The sequence below is a fragment of the Podarcis pityusensis genome (genome assembly GCF_964106645.2).
Source record: "Podarcis pityusensis genome assembly, chromosome: 4".
In the NCBI taxonomy this organism is placed as follows: domain Eukaryota; kingdom Metazoa; phylum Chordata; class Lepidosauria; order Squamata; family Lacertidae; genus Podarcis; species Podarcis pityusensis.
Window position 1 is genome coordinate 9,745,649 of NC_138027.1, and position 21,136 is coordinate 9,766,784.

General features: G+C 46.1%; 1 protein-coding gene across 2 annotated transcripts in view; it reads left to right on the plus strand.

The window, feature by feature from the left end:
- The window catches only part of MYO7A (myosin VIIA), a 154,748-nt gene that overhangs the window by 125,993 nt on the left and 7,619 nt on the right, over nucleotides 1–21,136 (plus strand). For both annotated transcript variants that reach the window (XM_081001719.1, XM_081001720.1), the window contains 11 exons: nucleotides 468–658; nucleotides 1,440–1,564; nucleotides 2,905–3,062; nucleotides 7,176–7,329; nucleotides 9,268–9,423; nucleotides 10,389–10,494; nucleotides 11,797–11,910; nucleotides 12,787–12,874; nucleotides 14,135–14,241; nucleotides 18,810–18,995; nucleotides 20,496–20,612. In XM_081001719.1, coding sequence (XP_080857845.1) covers nucleotides 468–658; nucleotides 1,440–1,564; nucleotides 2,905–3,062; nucleotides 7,176–7,329; nucleotides 9,268–9,423; nucleotides 10,389–10,494; nucleotides 11,797–11,910; nucleotides 12,787–12,874; nucleotides 14,135–14,241; nucleotides 18,810–18,995; nucleotides 20,496–20,612 — 1,502 coding nt within the window. The remainder of the gene's footprint in view (nucleotides 1–467; nucleotides 659–1,439; nucleotides 1,565–2,904; nucleotides 3,063–7,175; nucleotides 7,330–9,267; nucleotides 9,424–10,388; nucleotides 10,495–11,796; nucleotides 11,911–12,786; nucleotides 12,875–14,134; nucleotides 14,242–18,809; nucleotides 18,996–20,495; nucleotides 20,613–21,136) is intronic.

A 21,136-nucleotide genomic window follows, 5' to 3' on the forward strand; every position in this document is an offset into this window, starting at 1 on the left:
CGCAATGAGGGAACCGCCAGAAGGCCCTCGGCACTGGATCTCAGTGTCCGGGCTGAACGATGGGGGTGGAGACGCCCCTTCAGGTATACTGGGCCAAGGCCGTTTAGGGCTTTCAAGGTCAGCACCAACACTTTGAATTGTGCTCGGAAACGTACTGGGAGCCAAGGTGTTATATGGTCTTGGTGGCCGCTCCCAGTCATCGGTCTAGCTGCCACATTCTGAATTAGTTGTAGTATCTGGGTCACCTTCAAAGGTAGCCCCATCTTCTAAATTAAAAGCACACACAAAAATTGTGTTTGGCCTGTGTGTGTACCCTAGAACAGCTTTCGCGAAACTTGCGCCCTCCAGTTGTTGTCGGACGACAGTCCCCACTGGGCAATGTCTTACCTGAGAATCCTGGATTGGGGGGGGGGGGGGATTGGACAGGATGAATAACTAAGATGAATGGCTGTTTCTGTCTCCCACAGCGGGTGAAGAATCGGGGTTCCTCAGCTTCCTCAAAGGAGACTTGATCATTCTGGATCAGGACACAGGAGAGAACGTGATGAATTCCGGCTGGGCTAATGGGATCAATGAGAGGACGAAACAGAAAGGGGACTTCCCGACAGATTCTGTTTACGTCCTGCCCACGGTCACCATGCCTCCTATGGAGATTGTGGTAAGCTGCAGGAACAGTGGTTAAAAACAGCAATCACAGTTACCATTCTTCTTTAAACTGATAGAATATGTGCAGCTTGCAGATATAACACAGAATAAGAGAAAAGAAGAACATACGTTTAGAGAAGATTGGAAAATGTTTATTGAAAATATGGGGGAACATTGGGTACACTTGAAAACATTGGCAGCATTAAGATAAATTCAACAGTGTAAGTAGGTATTGATGGATGTAATAATGGAATACGGAATGGGTTAGTTTATGTAAAATATGCAGGGATTTACGTTATGCAAAATGAACCATGGAAAGAGAAGAAGTGAAGTCATTGATATTTTAAGGTTGTTTAAATGAGTACTCTAAATTGTAAAACAGAATACACACAGAGAGAGAGAGAGCGCAATCACACACATGTTGTTTTGTGAAGAAATAAAAGTAGTATTTACTTACATAACCCAGTCTCCAAGCAGCAATTAAAGTAGCAAAAGGAAGGCAGGTTTAGAACTACTAGCTAAGTTACAAAAGTACAAAATGTAAGTTCAAAAGTGGTGTCTGAGCTGCAGACATACATATGTTGTCAGCTTGGAAAAACATTTTGATTCTATACTACGCTGAAAGGTTTAACTGTTTCTTTGATTGATTATCCTTGAATCTTCCTGCCACACTTGCCATTCTCTTCTGCCCTACCGGTGCGGCATGCCACTCCTTTGAGAGCCACTGCTCCATGCCATATTAATGTCATTTCATTGTTATTCTGTGCCATAATTAATGGTGGACATTTCTCCAGGCCTTGGTTACCATGACACCAGACCAGAGGCAGGATGTCATAAGGACAGCTCAGTTGGTGATGTCGGACAGCGAAGAAAGAATGAAGCCATATACCCTGGAAGAATTCTCCTACGATTATTTTAGGTAAGCGTTTAAAAAAACAGGAGCAGAGAAGTCTGCCGGTCTCTTGAAATTGCAGCTGGATCCCTTTCTGTACTGGAGAAAAGCAGGCAGGGAGAAGTTTTCCTTTGTTTCTCACGATGCTAGAACCCGTTTGACCCCAACGAAGCTGAATTTTTGAAGATTTAGGGCATTATGAATTTGAGTTTGACACCCCTGCTCTAACAGCAAGCTCAGGCAGTGGGACAGAAATGGAGTCCCAATGGCAGCCATCCTACTTAGGTAGGAAGAGATACTGCAACCTTTTGCTGCAGGCGCCACTTATAATGCATTGCAATGCAACCTAATATTATTACATAAAAAGACAAGGTGTTGTTTTGAGTTTATGGGTGTCAGACCTCTTTAATCCCCGGATCCAGCAAATGTTGACATCTTTTCAAGGCTTCTAATTTTTGGAATAGCCGGGCTAACCTCCTGGTGAGGTGTAAGGAGAACAAAGGAAGGGGGCTCTGTGGGAGATGGCAAATGGCCCTCCTTCAACTCAGCAGAAAACGAGAAGGACCAAAGCAAAAAGGGAGCTGAGAGCTTTGGGGAGGTTGCACTGTATGTGAACCGGAAGTTTTTTTTTGTTTTGTTTTTTTTGAATTTGCATTTTATTTATTTGTTAACATTCTTACATTACATCGGTAAACATTGACATATTACATTACAGGACTTACTATAATGTAATTTCCAACATGCATATAAAAATTATATACAAATTTTATATACCTTGAAAGAAAATGAAACAAAAGAAAAAAAGAAAAGAAAGAAAGAAAGAAGAGAAAAAACAAAAACAATTCCCCCCCCCAAAATCATATACATACCAACACCCTAGACTTCCTGTCTTTCCTGTTGTATATTCTTTTTTTACAAATGAATGTACTCTTATTATTGTATATTTCTTTACATATTATCTAATACATTCCTATATCAATATGTGCTCTTAGTCTTATTTCTCAACTCAGTCTCACTCCAGCGTCAATCAAACGCTAGCATAGATAGCGAACCTTTAATGTATTTTTGAGCATACGTTTTAAATCTATCCCATTTTTCCATAATTTTTTGTTTCGGATTGCCTCTCAGGGTATTTGTTAACTGCGCCATTTCAGCAAATTCTTGTAGCTTGTAATGCCAATCCGTTATTGTCGGGGCTTCTTGTTCCTTCCACCCCTTGGCCACCAAAGTCCGAGCTGCGGCCGTTGCATAGAAGAATGCCTCCCTAAGGGCCTTGGGGATGTCCCTGCCAACAATGCTTAACAGAACTGGAAGTTAAAGCAGCAAGCAGGGGAGAGATCCTCACTGCCTTGTCTTCTTCCCCACAGGCCTCCTCCCAAGCACACCCTCAGCAGAGTCATGATCACCAAGAACCGAGGGAAAGACAAGATGTGGTCCTACACGCGGGAGCCCATCAAGCAGCCTTTGCTGAAGAAGGTCCTGGGAAGCGAGGAGCTGTCGCAAGAAGCCTGCATGGCGTTCATTGATATCCTTCCAAGTGCTGTGCCCCTGCTGAGTCAATGGGCATGAATGAGGCCACAGAGAGAGAAGTGGGCAGCATTGGCCATCCCGTTCCTGAATTCGGCCACAATCCAGCGGTCTCATTTTGCCTGCCTGGCAGAGTCTGAAAGACAAACTGGTGACAGGCTTCGGGGAATCAGCTCCCCCCCCCCCCAAGGCAGTAGATAATAATAATAATAATAATAATAATAATAATAATAATAATATATTATTTGTACCCCACCCATCTGGCTGGGTTTCCCCAGCCACTCTGGGCGGCTTCCACAGAGACCAAAAATACACTGAAATGTCACATGTTATAAACTTCCCTGAACAGGGCTGCCTTAAGATGTCTTCTGAATGTCAGGTAGTTGTTTATCGCTTTGACATCTGATGGGAGGGCGTTCCACAGGGCAGGTGCCACTACCGAGAAGGCCCTCTGCCTGGTTCCCTGTAACTTGGCTTCTCGCAGTGAGGGAACCGCCAGAAGGCCCTCGGAGCTGGACCTCAGTGTCCGGGCTGAACGATGGGGGTGGAGACGCTCCTTCAGGTCTACTGGGCCGAGGCCGTTTAGGGCTTTAAAGGTCAACACCAACACTTTGAATTGTACTCGGAAACGTACTGGGAGCCAATGTAGGTCTTTCAAGACTGGTGTTATGTGGTCTTGGCGGCCGCTCCCAGTCACCAGTCTAGCTGCCGCATTCTGGATTAGTTGTAGTTTCCAGGTCACCTTCAAAGGTAGCCCCACATTGAGCACATTGCAGTAGTCCAAGCGGGAGATAACCAGAGCATGCACCACTCTGGCGAGACAGTCCGCGGGCAGGGAGGGTCTCAGCCTGCGTACCAGATGGAGTTGGTAGACAGCTGCCCTGGACACAGAATTGACCTGCGCCTCCAAGGACAGCTGTGAGTCCAAAATGACTCCAATAATGATGATGATGATGATGATGATGATGATGATGATGATGTCAGTGTTTGTAAAAAAAAGAAAAAGGGTTCTGACCTCCCTTTGTCGCCTCAGCCTGGTCCTTGGACCCTTGTCGGCACAAGAGTCCACAAGAAGAGTATCCTTGCAGAGTACTTTCTGCTTTTATTCTTAAAAGTCTTTCTGCAAAAGCGACTGAGCAACTGTACACACATCAACACAACCAGCTTTCACTAACCAACCAACCAACCCAACAAACAAACTAACATTTCTCACCCTATATATACAACCCGGAGCAGGCCGCTGACTCATGCTGACCCAGCTTTTTAAGCATTAAAGAAACAGTGGCCAATTATTAGCCGTGACAAATAATAATAATAAATTTTATTTATACCCCGCCCTCCCCAGCCAAGACCGGGCTCAGGGCAGCTAACAACCAATAATAAAAACAAGTTGATCAAAATACAATTTTAAAAACAAGATTAAAATACAACATTAAAACATTAGGATGAAGCCTCTTCACAGGTGGAGAAAGGAAAAAGAAAGAGGGAGAGGGATTCAAACTGATTCCAAGCCAAAGGCCAGGCGGAACAACTCTGTCTTACAGGCCCTGCGGAAAGAAATCAGATCCTGCAGGGCCCTGGTCTCATGAGGCAGAGCGTTCCACCAGGCCGGAGCCAGAGTTGAAAAGGCCCTGGCTCTGGTTGAAGCTAATCTAACTTCCTTAGGGCCCGGGACCACTAGGGTGTTGTTATTTATGGACCTTGAGGCTCTCCGTGGGGCATACCAGGAGAGGCGGTCCCGTAGGTACAAGGGTCCTAGGCCGTGAAGGGCTTTAAAGGTCAAAACCAGCACCTTGAACCTGACCCTGTACTCCACCGGGAGCCAGTGCAGCTGCAAAAGCACTGGGTGAATATGCTCCCATGGCAGAGACCCCGTGAGGAGCCTCGCTGCAGCATTCTGCACCCGCTGGAGTTTCTGGGACAGCTTCAAGGGCAGTCCCGCGTAGAGCTAATTACAGTAGTCAAGCCTGGAGGTGACCGTCACATGGATCACTGTGGCCAGGTCAGGGCGTGAAAGATAAGGGACCAACTGCTTGATGCGGCGAAGGTGGAAAAATGTCACCTTGGCTGTTGCTGTAACCTGCGCCTCCATGGAAAGGGAGGCATCAAGGATTACACCCAAATTACAGATCAAACGAAAGGAGCTCCTTACCAGTTAGAATCTTTAATAATCACAGGGAGGGAACAAAGAACACATCTCCTAGAAATGGTGGTGCTCCCAATTAAGGGATACTCTCCCCCTCAGTCCCTATTAATCTACGTCACTCCTACGTCTTGTAATCTGAGTTTGTAGCCTCTGTGCTTTCTGTTCTGACACTTTCTGAGTTCTCCATGACTTTGGAGAAGCGGGGAGGGTGCTGTCCAGAGACTGTGAATCTGTTAACTCTCTCTCTCTCCCAGTGATTCTTCTCCTAGTTGTTCCCCATCCAGTTTTTCCCAGCTTCTGCCTTCCAAACTATGCCCCTCTGCAAAACACTGTTCCAAATCTATACTGTCCTCCTGCTCCTGGGAAGATGCAGGAACAGGGAGAGGGGGTGGCTCCCACCTTTACTCCTCGGTGTAGCCCTCCTGAAATATACTCTGAGTTGAGAGTGGATTTCATGCTCTTTATTCAGTTCATAGTGATGAGGAGGAATGGAAGTTCCCCCAGAATGTCTGATTTATATACATTATTTACACAATGGGCCCCATGTGATTGGCTAATTCCGGGATTCTCCTGTAGGCCAATCAGGTCATGGATTCACCTCCACCTAGAACTGGATTGGGTGGCTCCTGTGGACCAATCAGACTGCTGCATTCTGGAGCCTATTGTTCTAGGACCAATCAGACTGCTGCATTCTGGAGCCTATTGTTCTAGGACCAATCAGACTGCTGCATTTTGGATCCTATTCAACTCAGTACATAATACCTCCTCAGCACGGTCCCTGAAATCTGGATGGTTTCTGTTCCTTCCAAAATACTGTTCATTTGGCTTAAGCCAGTGAAGTGTTAGGAAATGGCAGTGGGTGTCCCACCAGCCCACCTCAAAGAGAACAAGTTCTGTTAGGAAAAGTCCCATGACCCTCCATCTCTTCCTCCTCCTCCTCCTTCCTTTTCCTCTCCTGGTTTAATGGTGTGGCAATGATATGATCACATTTCTCACACACAGCCTTCCAGGAAGCCTCCGACCTTTCACAAACTGACGTAAATTATCCAGCTCTAAGCCCCTTTTTAGAAGGCAACATCAACAGACAAGTCTGTAATACCCAAATCACAAAACCTACGAAGGAGAGGCCTTGTGTCTTCTGTATACAGTGGTACCAGGGGTTACAGACGCTTCAGGTTACATACGCTTCAGGTTACGGACTCGGCTAACCCAGAAATAGTACCTCGGGTTAAGAACTTTGCTTCAGGATGAGAACAGAAATCGTGTGGTGGTGGCAGCAGGAGGCCCCATTCGCTAAAGTGGTACCTCGGGTTAAGAACAGTTTCAGGTTAAGAACGGACCTCCAGAACGAATTAAGTTCTTAACCCGAGGTACCACTGTACTGCAAAAAAACCCCACAAAAAACACATAGAATGTGATCAACTATTTCCTGCACCCCACAAACTTCAAAACACCCAGGGCCAATGCTCCTGTGCAAGCCGCTTTGAAGAGCTCATCGTCCCAACAAAACAGGCCAAATTTGCCTCTTCTTTCAGTTCAAAAATCTTCCCATGATGGGCAAAAGGAGAATACCCTCTTTTCCCTCATACCCCCACCATCCCACACTGCTTGTGCCATTCAACCAAATAGTGTACACAGTCCATTCGACTTCCCAAGCGTTCGAAAACCAAAGCGCTGCTTCCGATTGGCTGCAGGAAGCTTCTGCAGCCAATCAGAAGCTGCGGAAGCCCCGCCGGACGTTCAGTTTCCAAAGATAGTTCGCAAACCGGAACAGTCACTTCCGGGTTTGCGGCATTCGGGAGCCCAAACGTTTGAGAACTAAGCTGTTCGAAAACCAAGGTACGACTATTGTTTCAAATTGATTTTGAAGCCGTCTTGAATATTCGCAAGAAAAGCGATGTAGAAATGCCACCTTATTATTTATTGCCTGTTCCAGTTATTGTACCCTTAACCTTTCCTGCGCACCCATCCTGAAGTATATGGGCGACTACCCTTCGAAAAGAACCCGCTCAGTGAACGAGCTAACAGACCAAATATTTGAAGGCGCCTTGAAAGCCGAACCGCTCAAAGATGAGATTTATTCGCAAGTCCTGAAACAGCTCACTGACAACCACATTAAGTAAGAGGTTCTGCGTCTCTGCACGGGAATAACGTTTGCAGTGGAACTTTCTGTGGACAGAGAAAGATTCACTGCCAGTGTGTAGCAGCTCCGTCCCACCTGAGAAGCCCTTTCTACCTTCCCATATTTGAATCAGCCAGGAATGTGCTTGCAGGTGCAAGCGGAATTTTATGTGCAATTCATTTTTCATTTCTTTCTTTGCTACAGATTTTTGTTGAGCTTTGATATATCCTAAATATCAAATCAATTACTTAATAATAATTAGCATAACAGAGGTGTTTTTTTAAAAAAAAATTAATACTAATATTAAAAAAAATTTTATGCCCCACCCATCTGGCTGAGTTTCCCCAGCCACTCTGGGCGGCTCCCAGTCGAGTGTTAAAAACAATACAGCATTAAATATTAAAAACTTCCCTAAACAGGGCTGCCTTCAGATGTCTTTTAAAGAGAAGATAGCTGCTTATTTCCTTCACATCTGAAGGGAGGGCGTTCCACAGGGCGGGCGCCACTACCGAGAAGGCCCTCTGCCTGGTTCCCTGTAACCTCACTTCTCGCAATGAGGGAACTGCCAGAAGGCCCTCGGTGCTGGATCTCAGTGTCCGGGCAGAACGATGGGGCTGGAGACGCTCCTTCAGGTATACAGGACTGAGGCCATTTAAGGCTTTAAAGGTCAGCACCAACATTTTGAATTACGCTCGGAAACATACTGGGAGCCAATGCAGATCTCTCAGGACTGGTGTTATGTGGTCCCAGTGGCCACTCCCAGTCACCAGTCTAGCTGCCGCATTCTGGATTAACTGTAGTTTCCGGGTCACCTTCAAAGGTAACCCCACATAGAGCGCATTGCAGTAGTCCAAGCGGGAGATAACTAGAGCATGCACCACTCTGGCGAGACAAGTCCACAGGCAGGTAGGGTCTCATCCTGCGTACCAGATGAAGCTGGTAGACAGCCGCCCTGGACACAGAATTAACCTGCGCCTCCATGGACAGCTGTGAGTCCAAAATGACTCCCAGGCTGCGCACCTGGTCCTTCAGGGGCACAGTTACCCCATTCAGGACCAGGGAGCCCCCACACCCGCCCGCCCCCTGTCCCCCAAAAACAGTACTTCTGTCTTGTCAGGATTCAACCTCAATCTGTTAGCCGCCATCCATCCTCCAACTGCCTCCAGACACTCACACAGGACCTTCACTGCCTTTACTGGTTCTGATTTAAAAGAGAGGTAGAGCTGGGTATCATCTGCATACTGATGAACACCCAGCCCAAACCCCCAAATCATACCCTATTATGGTGGGGGGGATAAATGTAAATGAAGATCAAATACTGGCCAAGCAATCTTCAAGGATCGTAGAATTTAAGCACACATAAAAAAGAATTATTTTATATTGCAGGTTCAGGAAACATAAAAGGGAGATCTGTTTGAATGACAATGGTGGAGACTGACTGTGTTCTTGGTTATTGGCACAGGTCACAAAACCAAACCAAGCATAAATAAGCTTCTCTGTTCTTTATTCATCTCCTGTTACTTTGTTAGTTTGGTTGAACTTTTCCAGATCTGCGAAAAATGCGCAGTAACAAATATGATGCGCATAACAAAACTCGACTATAAACTTAGTCCCGGTGCTGTTTGTAAATGCGCAGAAAGAAGGGGAAACCCAATAATGGAGAAGGTGTAGAAACAGCCGACAAAAATGTTTTACTAAGCTAAGGACCAAGGAAAGCTTAGGTATGATGATACCAGTCCATAGCAGACGACGAAAATCTGGAGGAAGGACTGCTCCCTGTGGCTGCAGTACAAATTTGACAAATGAAAACCAAATAACTGAGAATGATGTTTTCGATTGATTGATTTAGATTTCTTTCTTTTTTAAAATTTGAAAACAAATGGGCTTTCAGTGTGTGTTTTCTTCACCATATTCTCTTGTTTTCTTGCTGGAAAGGTACAGCGAAGAGAGAGGCTGGGAACTCCTTTGGCTTTGTACGGGCCTCTTCCCCCCCAGTAACGTTCTCCTGCCCCATGTCCAGCGGTTTGTTCAGTCTCGGAAGCATCACCTGCTTGCCACAGACTGCATTCAGAGGCTGCAGAAAGCACTCAGGTAACCTGCTGGGAAGGGACTGTCAGCTCACGGGTAGAGCAGCTGTTTTGCATGCAGAAGGATCGGGACCGCAATACTCCAAGAGCTGCTTCTCCCCTTACGAACCAGCCCAGACCCTGTGATCTTCTTTGGAGTTGTTTTCAACTACAGTCGTACCTTGGATCTCAAACACCTTGGCTCCTGAACGAATCGGCTCCCGAACGATCAAAACCCGGAAGTGAATGTTCCGGGTTTTGAATGTTCTTTTGGAAGCTGAACGTTCGATGGGGCTTCCGCAGCTTCTGATTGGCTGCAGGAGCTTCCTGTCAGGAGCTCGTCCTACACTCGAGTAGGACCCTGGCAGAGACACATGCCCGACTGGCATGTTCTCTCCCTTCTGGTCGACTGTTTGGGAGCTTCAAAAGCTTTCTTCAGCCCGAACATCACAGCAACTGATGCCAGCAGACATCAGCACGCTTAGGGATCTGCAGAGTCTTCGCGGTTCGTGTGACAGAACCCAGCAACTCAGCTGAGCTTCCATCAGACAGCAAAGAGAGAGAACAAAGGACAATAGTCCCACTTCATGGAACACACTAACACAAACATCCTGTCTCTGTCACTTCCCACAAAACATACACCGTTCATGTGATAGACAACAATCCCATGACTGCAATCACGGAGCAGGAATCTTAACACTTCCTGCAGCCATTCAGAAGTCGCGCTTTCGTTTCCAAACGTTTTGGAAGTCGAACGGACTTCCAGAACGGATTGTGTTCTACTTCTGAGATACGACTGTAGTTTGTTTTTCTTGTTTCGTATTTCATCAGTGATGTTTTTAAATGTTGGGAGCTGCCTTGAACCCCAGCTTGAGAGAAAGGATATATGAAATACATTAAGTAATTTAAAATAAATAAATAAAGAGGTGCCCCCCAAGCTGTTCTCTATAACAAGTTTTTTGTTTTATTTTGTTTTGTTTTGTTTTTCAGGAACGGATCTCGGAAGTACCCGCCCCATCTGGTAGAAGTCGAGGCAATTCAGCACAAAACAACTCAGATTTTCCATAAAGTGTACTTCCCAGATGACACAGATGAGGTAAAAGCAAAAAAAGGAAAGGAAGGGGGGGGGAATTGGACAAAATAAGCAAAGCCACAGCCTGTGGAGAAGCTGTAGTCTGTGGGTTGGGAACAGGGCTGTTGAGAGTATATTTAGTCAAGGAAGATCCTGGGTTCAGGTTTCAACAGATGGGAAGCAGGACTCGGTGACCATTTTCTTGTTTTAGTGGGATTGTTTTATTGCATATTTTAATGAGGGATGCTTATATTGCATTGTTGCAATGGGGAGGGCTATTTGGTTGTCTTTGTTTTTATCTTTATCATGTATTCCATTGAAGGAATGGACTTCCCAAATCTAAAATCTGACTGTGCAGTCAGTCTGAAACGGGCCCCAAAATCCCATTTTTCCTTCTCCAAGGGTGCATTAGCTAAAAACCATTAACTTGAGCTCTTGAGCAAATGTATAACAAGAACACAGCTGTATAAACAAAGCTCTCTCCTTTATCAGTCTGTGACGCCTAATGAATGGCCTTGTCAGTTCCAAAGTGGAGCAGGGATGACACATCTGGGTCTTATCTTACATCCTGACCACAATGACGCACAGACCTTGTCAGCCTCCCGGGAACGGCGCCAGGAGTACTCTTAGAGTTGGTGACCTTCTTACCCCAAGATAAGGAATACAGGAACAGGAACACCCTTTTATGGTTAAGAGTACAGGAGCAAGAACATCTGTGATGTCAGCTTACGTGTATAAGCTTATGTGTCTGGATTCCTGGGGAAGGGGGGAGAGGGTGCCTGGAAGATATATATATACTGTATGCAATTTCTCTTGCTTTTGTGCTTGCTGTGAACCGATTCATGTAGTGCCTTCTGCTATCCGGAGAGCAGAATAAACTCTTTCTCTGAACCAAACCTCGGTGTCATTTGACTCCTTCCTCCCTGTTCTGGGAGCAACGCTCACCCTACCAATCGGTAAAGTCTAATAAGGCTACACCATGTTGTTGTTTTAATTGCAATCTTATATTGTGAACCACCCTGAGATCTACAGGTTTAGGGCTGAACACAAATGTAATAAAAAAAATATTTATTTACTTTTAATACTTTGCAAACCACTTAGAAGCCCGTGTCATTTTCATTTTCATTTATTCAATTTCCATACCGCCCTGCAGCCAAGGATCGCAGGGTGGTTTATGATATAAAAACACAGACCGTAGCGAAAACGAAAACAATAACCCCCTCCACAGTACGATGTTGGCATTAAGCGACACATGAAATAAATAAATAAGGTCTCAGGCCTTAAGCACCACAACCTTCTCAAGTTCCTGCTCCATTTTTTTGGCAGGCGTTTGAAGTGGAATCGAGCACGAAAGCCAAGGACTTCTGCCAGAACATCTCCAACCGGCTGCTGCTTAAATCATCGGAGGGTTTCAGCCTCTTTGTCAAAATCTCTGACAAGGTGAGTGGACGACCAGTGCTTCATCTGGCGTTATATCAGAGGATTGTGGACAGCTTCCACCGCTGGAATCATTCAAATCCCCATTGCGCCATGTTGTTGTTGTTGTTTAGTCGTTTAGTCATGTCCGACTCTTCGTGACCCCCTGGACCAGAGCACGCCAGGCACTCCTGTCTTCCGCTGCCTCCTGCAGTTTGGTCAAACTCATGCTGGTCGCTTCGAGAACACTGTCCAACCATCTTGTCCTCTGTCGTCCCCTTCTCCTTGTGCCCTCCATCTTTCCCAACATCAGGGTCTTTTCCAGGGAGTCTTCTCTTCTCATGAGGTGGCCAAAGTATTGGAGCCTCAGCTTCAGGATCTGTCCTTCCAGTGAGCACTCAGGGCTGATTTCCTTCAGAATGGATAGATTTGATCTTCTTGCAGTCCATGGGACTCTCAAGAGTCTCCTCCAGCACCATAATTCAAAAGCATCCATTCTTCAGCGGTCAGCCTTCTTTATGGTCCAGCTCCCACTTCCATACATCACTACTGGGAAAACCATAGCTTTAACTATACAGAGATATTTCCACCGGAGAGCCAACATGTGACATTCCTTTCCCTTCCTCCAGGCTTAATTCAGGGGGCTGGTTGGGGCAAATGGGGCAGTTGAAAAGGTTGACCAAGAATATCCTTGCAGTTGGCCACCCATGAGCCCAAGGTATCACAGCATCCTTGGTGGCTGGCTACCCCTCCACTGTAGAAATGCTTTTTCCACGCAAGCTCACCAAAGCCCTAGCCTGAGCACCTTCCAAAACCAGCATAAATCAGCAGGTGCAAATCACTTGGAAAGTGGAATCGCAGGCCTCTTTGCTGTTGGTTCATTGCCATGTTTTCTTCCAGGTCATCAGCGTACCTGAAGGGGACTTCTTCTTTGACTTTGTCAGGCACCTGACAGACTGGATCAAGAAAGCCAGACCACCAAAAGATGGTAAATACTTGTAAAATGCCTGTGCCCTTTCATTTGGAGAGTGCTTAATAATAGTAGCCTGATGGAGACGTCAGTTTTCTTTTATTTATCACATTTTAAAAAATATATGTACAGTGGTACCTCGGGTTACATACGCTTCAGGTTACAGACTCCACTAACGTAGAAATAGTGCTTCAAGTTAAGAACTTTGCTTCAGGATGAGAACAGAAATTGTGCTCCGGCGGCACAGCAGCAGCAGCAGGAGCTAAAGTGGTGCTTCAGGTTAAGAACAGTTGCAGGTTAAGTACGGACCTCCGGAACGAATTAAGTACTTAACCCGAGGTACCACTGTAGCTGCCATCTTTTCATCAAAATGGTGTGCCATGGTTCTCCGATTTTATCTCCACAACAACCCTGTGAGGTAGGTTAGGCTAAGAGTGAATGACTGGCCCAAGGTCTCCCAGTGAGCAACATGGCAGATCGGGATTCGAACCCTGGTCTCCCAGGTCATAGGCCAACACTCTAACCACTGCTCTTTTGAGGCTGGAACTAGAACCCTTCTCCCTGACGTACTAGTTTTCTATGTGCAAGGGTGTGTGTGTGTGTAAAAAATGGAAGAGCATTTATTCACCTCACTGTCCACCAATGGGGGAGAAATTCAGTTCAGGTCGCCTTTAAAAGGCAAACGTGCCCATTTTGGCAAACGTGCCCATTTTGCAATTCCCAAAACAATTCACACATCACCACCATCACCATTATTGCTATTGTTATTACAATTTGTATATTTCCCTTCACTCGCAGATCTCAGGGTGGTTTTCCAGATTTTGTAGTGCAATTCTACAGCCAGGTAACATGAAGAAAAATGCAATGCATTGCAGCGGAGCGAGCACAAAAATGCATCACATTAGACAAAATGCAGGGCAAAAATGCATTATATTTGTGGGGAGCGCTTGCAAAAATGGGAATATTTGGCACAACTGCATACAAAGATGGGTATATTAGGGAAAGCCACATGCATCAGATATGCATATATTCACTGATGAATTTTCACGAAAACTTTGATTTTTAATGGCAAACTGATGTCAAAGTGCAGAGAGCTGAATTTAAGGTTGGAAAAGCGACAAACAGAGAAAAAGCAAAATGGTCTGGTTCACACATTCCTATCTGAAGTGGTCCGGCCCAGGCCTCAGGGAGAACTAGTCAGTAGTTCCACATATAGTCTGCTGCCCTAGAATGCACAGCCATTTCCTAGCTTAATTTTGCAATGATTTCTTTGGGCAGGGATAGTGCCTTCTCTCACCTACCAAGTGTTCTTCATGAAAAAGCTGTGGACAAACACTGTGCCTGGAAAGGATTCGATGGCCGACTCCATATTCCACTATTATCAGGTATTGTTGTTGTTTAGTCGTTTAGTCGTGTCCGAGTCTTCGTGACCCCCTGGACCAGAGCACGCCAGGAACTTATGTCTTCCACTGCCTCCCGCAGTTTGGTCAAACTCATGCTGGTAGCTTCGAGAACACTGTCCAACCATCTCATCCTCTGTCGTCCCCTTCTCCTTGTGCCCTCCATCTTTCCTAACATCAGGGTCTTTTCCAGGGAGTCTTCTCTTCTCATGCGGTGGCCAAAGTATTGGAGCCTCAGCTTCAGGATCTGTCCTTCCAGGGAGCACTCAGGGCTGATTTCCTTCAGAATGGATAGGTTTGATCTTCTTGCATTCCATGGGACTCTCAAGAGTCTCCTCCAGCACCATAATTCAAAAGCATCCATTCTTTGGCAATCAGCCTTCTTGATGGTCTAGCTCTCACTTCCATACATCACTACTGGGAAAACCATAGCTTTAACTAGACGAACCTTTGTTGGCAAGGTGATGTCTCTGCTTTTTAAGATGCTGTCCAGGTTTGTCATTGCTTTTCTCCCAAGAAGCAGTCTAGGGGAGCAGAACCCCAGCCTCTCTGAGTTAGGAACAGCAGCACCAAGGGAACCTGAAGCCCGGGGGGGGGGTTGTGGACAGACCCAAAGCAGGCAAGTCCTCCGAACGTAGCTCAAAGCAAAAAGATGATCGGCAGGTGCATCTGCTGAGCACCTTTCAACATGGCACCTTCCCCAGGGACTCCAGGAAAGATAACAACAAAAAGGATTCTATCAAGGCCGGCTCTATCGTTAGGTAAAGCGAGGCAGCTGCCTCGGGCAACCAATGCTGGGAGTCAGAGAGCAGCAGCGAGCTGCGGAGTTGAATTTGGTTCCATTCACGTTTTGACGCAAACCTGCCTAGTTTGCGCATCCTGAAATGATATGCAAACTGTAATGTACTTATTATTGGGAATCTGCACGTCTCTGAGTACTGTGATGCCATTCTCTAAGCAAAGCACGTGTTCATGGCAATAATGTACAAAAACACATCGTATCGGTGGGGAATTGCTTGCCAGAAAAAGCGTATACAGTGGTGCCTCGCAAGACGAAATTAATTCGTTCTGCGAGTTTTTTCGTCTTGCGAATTTTTCGTCTTGCGAAGCACGGTTTCCCATAGGAATGCATTGAAAATCAATTAATGTGTTCCTATGGTCAAAAAAAGTCCAAACCAAGCCCCTTGCAAACCCCTTCTCAACAATTCCCTGACCCCACCCCCAGCAACCCACCACACAGAAATCCAAACCCAGAAATCTTTTTTTTTAACAACAGCAGCATGCCCCAATGGTCACAAAAAATCATAAAAATGCAGAAAAAAAACACACAAGCTTCCAGATTCTTGCAAACCCCTCCCCAACACGTCCTTGAATTCCAAACACCCCAACCCAAAATCCAAAAACCCCCAAAAAAGTTTTAAAAGTTTAACTTACCAAATGGCTGCAAAAGAAGTTTTGGAAAAGCTTCAAAAATCACCAAAGTCTTCAAAAACCTCAGAAAGGGCTACCACACCGTGTGCTATGAGTTGCTCCTTGAAGTCAAGTCGCAACTGCACCTCTTCAAGCAATGCACCCTGGGTATTAACGGTTTTAAGAAAAAGGAAACAAACTTGCAAGATGTTTTCGTCTTGCGAAGCAAGCCCATAGGGAAATTCGTCTTGCGAAGCAACTCAAAAACCGAAAAACTCTTTCGTCTTGCGAAGCAACTCAAAAACCGAAAAACTCTTTCATCTTGCGAGTTTTTCGTCTTGCGAGGCATTCGTCTTGCGAGGTACCACTGTATTAAGCAAGATTTGCCTGCCAAAATATGCATATGGAAAGAAATATGTACTTGAGGATGGAAAAATGAGAAACTGAAATTGACAGATGTGGCGATCACACACAGGGCCCCCGGACGTTTGACGGTCTATTGACCCTGTGCCACCACTACGATTGCTTTTTCCGCTGCCACCACCCCGTATCTCACGGGGACACACGGAGTCCAGTCAGTTGTTAACATTAACAAATAATCAAGTTTATTTTAAAAGGCAGGAACAAGCTTATGGTTACAGCTAATTTTTCTTGGCAGTTTCTTAATCTTAGTTCCTAACAACTTCAAACTGATTATTCCCATCTATCTGACTCCACCTAACAATTCCTCTCACTCTCTCACAATACAGCTCTACCAACCCACAGATCTATCCTCCCTCTTCCCTCTTCAACTCCCAAACCTCAACTGACTTTCAAAACCTCCCACTCTAACTTTAACTCCTCCCCTTGCATTCTCACTGGCCAACCACATCACACACTCATTTAACCCTTTCCTTATGACCCACCTAGGAGGCAAATGCCACAACAGATTATGCATTTGCAGTCTCACATAAGCAACTGCAAAAGCAATGAGACAAAGGTCACGTTAACAGAAAAGTTAACTCTTGACCTCAGGCATCTACATTTGGGATCCTTTTAGAAGCAGTGAGGGAGAAGTAGCCTTCTGCAAAATGGCCAAAGCACAATTTGCTTCTTTCACTATTTGTCAGAGGCAACAACAGTCTCTTCCAGGCTTTGTGCAAGACACCGTCCCTTGAACCCATCCAGAAACTATGAAAGAAAGATATACCGTATTTTTCGCCCTATAGGACGCACTTTTTCCACTCCAAAAATGAAGGGGAAATCTGGGTGTGTCCTATGGGGCGAATGCAGGCTTTCGCTGAAGCTTGGAGAGCGAGAGGGGTCGGTGCGCACCGACCCCTCTCGCTCTCCAGGCTTTAGGAAGACATCCGCAGCCTGTTTCCCGGAGCACCGGGCGCCCTGAAAGCGGAGCGCCCGGCGCTTCGGGAACACATCCGCAGCCTAGGCAGCCCTGCGGGAGGTCCCCGCAGGACTCCCCACGCTGCGGATAGCAGCCTGCCGCCCGGCTGGCGGGGCGCCCTGAAGCAGAGCGCCCCGCGCCCCGGGCAGACATCCGCAGCGTGGGGAGCCCTGCAGGAGTTCCCCACAGGGCTCCCCACGCTGCGGATAGCAGCCTGCTGCCTGGCAGGCAGTTTGCCCTGAAGCAGAGCGCCCCTTGCGCCGGGCAGACATCAGCCAGCCCCACAAGCTCGGGGGACAGCAGGGAGGCGCAGCGCCGCCATCCCGCTGTTCCTCGACCTGGTTCAGTTTCCCCGACCTGCTTTTGGGGGGGAAATAAAGGGAAATTTTTTTTCCTTTATTTCCCCCCCAAAAAACTAGGTGCGTCCTATGGGCCGAAAAATACGGTACCGTATTTTTCCTTGTATAACATGCCCCCTTGTATAAGATGACCCCTGTTTTTTGGGACCGCAACAAAAAAATTGGGCAGGAAATTGCCCAAATTTGGTGAGCTTTTTTGGGGGGGGGAGATTGCCCAGAGTTGTTGACCTTTTCTTGGGGGGGGCACGGCCGCCAATCGCTCTACAGCCTGCCCACCATTGAAATCCACACACATCGTCTGTACACTGACCACCAAAAGCCCACCTGCCCACTCGACGCAACCACAGCCGATTGCATGCATGCCTCACCGCTGCTGTAAATCGACTGCCCAATTGCCACAGCCAGTCATCAGCAGGCCTTGCCACAGCTACCAATCCCACACCCAACTGCCGCTGCCAATCTCCTGCTGGCTGCTGCCACTGCTGTAAACAAAAATTACCCTTTTCCCTTATGGGGTATCCAAGAGCCCATATAGAGTCCTTACATAGGTTCCCTATTGGTAGGAGAAAATAACAGAGGCCAACCAGAGAATATTGAGAAGCAAAGCAGCTAGTATTCTTGATCTTTATTGAGCTGTTGCAATAGGGTGCTCCCCTCACACACAGGAGGGAGGAGGAACCCAGAACAATGGCGTGCAAGGCCTTATATAGACTTTTGAAATTGCCACCCTGTAGATCAAGACCACCCCCCAGAAATATCATACAATACATCACAGAAGGGGTGTAACCTAAGACCACCCCCCAGATACATCATACCTACATCACAGAAAAGGGGGTCTACAACAGAAATTTGAATGTTGTTTTTCTCCTGTCGTTGTTTACCTCTTGTCTGGCAGGTTACTAGATTGGATTGCCTGGGGAGCCTGGCCAGTCTTTTGTAATGATAAATACTTAGTTCCTGAGTCAGGTCACAGGCTCACCCTATTCAAACACAGATATACCCTTAACACAGGATTTGTGAAGGAAAAGACAATGGGGAGGCTTTTCCATTTTCCTTTGACCTTGCCGAGAAAACATTTGGTCAGTTTGGGACAGTTTGGGAATCAAAAATGGTTCCAGGTCAGTCTTCCTGTGCTGATCTATGTACGTGCTTGGTTGGTACACTTATGAACATTTAACATATATCTAAGACCTCAAAATTCCTATCACACCACCAATCGCCTGCCCCCCGCCCCCCGCTATCCATGTGTAAGGCGACCCGTAATTTTTGCCTATTGTTTCTAAGGGAAAAAATGTCGTCTTATACAAGGAAAAATACAGAGCTCCCTATCTCTACGGATGAAGTTGTCTATTTTGCTCGTGTGGCTCTGCAAAATGCTCTGTTTCTCTCTCGCTCTGGTATAGGAATTACCAAAGTACCTTCGCGGCTACCATAAATGCTCAAGGGAGGAAGTCCTGCAACTTGGGGCCCTCATCTATAGGGTGAAGTTTGAAGACGACAAGTCCTATTTCCCCACCATTCCTAAACTCCTCAAGGAGCTGGTGCCTGAGTCTCTCATTCGGCAGCTGTCTCCAGATGACTGGAAGAGGGTAGGTCTGCTCTAGCACCCACCAACCCACCCCAATGTCCCAGTTGCACCCCTGGACCCCCCCCCCCTTTGCACCCTTTCCATCCCACCTGCATGTCTTCCGCAGCATTGCCAGCTCCCAGATCAGGGCCAGATTTAGGTTTGATGTGGCCCTAAGCTACTGAAGGTAATGGGGCCCTTTATATGTCCAGCTGTCCTTTGTCAGCAACAAAATGTCACTGTTTTTTATGTTGAATATATGCTATATGGTACAGTGGTACCTCGCAAGACGAATGCCTCGCAAGACAAAAAACTCGCTAGACGAAAGGGTTTTTTGTTTTTTGAGCTGCTTCGCAAGACGATTTTCCCTATGGGCTTGCTTCGCAAGACGGAAACGTCTTGCAAGTTTGTTTCCTTTTTCTTAACACCGTTAATACAGTTGCGACTTGACTTCGAGGAGCAACTCATAGAACGTGGTGTGGTAGCCTTTTTTGAGGTTTTTAAAGACTTTGGTGATTTTTGAAGCTTTTCCAAAACTTTCCCGACACCGTGCTTCGCAAGACGAAAAAAATCGCAAGACGACAAAACTCGCGGAACGAATTAATTTCGTCTTGCGAGGCACCACTGTAATTGATGGACCTAATAGGTATCTCAAGCCGTTTGCACATGTTGCCATGCAAGCAGTCCATACAGAATGTAGGAACCCTATATATAGAAAGGAGGAAACCAGTGATATTTTAGGGAGCAGACTAGCAGGCGGGGCCCATGACTTACATCACAGGAGCCTACACAACACAAAACACTGTTGCTGCATGTAGGTTTTATTCTATTTGTTTTTTATCTTATATTTTGGAAATGTACATCCAGTTCTTTTCCTTTAATTTTTTGGGGGGCCACCAAGAGAGTGGAGCCCTAAGATATAGCTTGTTTAGCTTATACGTAAATCCAGCACTGTCCCAGATCAAAAACCCCAGATCTCTAACATCATTTGCACACAAATTATGTGGTTTGTGTCCTTGATTGTTTGTTGAGATGGAGGTAGAATTCAGTTCAGTTTGCATTTAATGCAAACATACCTGATTATCACTTTTCGATACAATACACAAACTGAAACACAGTCATCCTTTCAAATCAGCTCTTCTGTTTTTGTTTTTGTTTTTCCAGTGCAGTGAATGACAGAATTGTAGTATCTTAGAATGCTAAGGGACCCAAAGGGTCATCTAGTCCAACCCCCCGCAATGCAGGAATCACAACTGAATTAATATGTACAAAAATGCATATCCTAGGGTGAAATGTGCAAATAAATGCATATTAAATGCATTGCTTATGGACAATTGCTTTGCAAAAAGTGAACTGGAGGCAAAACTGCATTAAAATTAGAATTTCGCCCCCAAATGCTGGTGAATTTTCATGAGGACTTAAAAAAATAATAATCACAAATTGATGTGGAGGAAATGTGGGAAACTGAACTTAAAATTTAGAAGAATGAGAAACCGAAATGTTTTTTACTCTTTCTGTGCAGTCCATTGTGGCTTATTTCAACAAGCACGCTGGCAAAACAAGAGAAGAAGCCAAGCTTGCCTTCCTGAAGATTGTATTCAAGTGGCCTACGTTTGGATCGGCTTTCTTCGAAGTGAAGGTGAATATGGGTCCTTTTTTACATCATCTGGAGGGTCCAGGGTTCTAGTGTGGAACATGGGCATCAGAAATATTTGCTTGCTTCTTTTCGTGACAAAATCTGTATTCTTGCCTTTCGTTCATAATCCCCGGAGCGTGGTAAAAATAACAAAAAGTAATATATACACAGATAAATTGGTAGATCATTTAGGGCGGCAGCATCTACTCTTCGGAACTCCCTGCCTATTGAGATCAAGCAGACCCTTTCACTGTACTCTTTTTCAATGCCTACAAAAAACATTGACACTTAGACAAGCCTACCCTGATGCTTAGGACGCGCGTGGCGCTGTGGGTTAAACCACAGAACCTAGGACTTGCCGATCAGAAGGTCGGCGGTTCGAATCCCCGCGACGGAGTGAGCTCCCGTTGCTCAGTCCCTGCTCCTGCCAACCTAGCAGTTTGAAAGCATGTCAAAGTGCAAGTAGATAAATAGGTACCGCTCCGGCGGGAAGGTAAACGGCGTTTCCGTGCGCTGCTCTGGTTCGC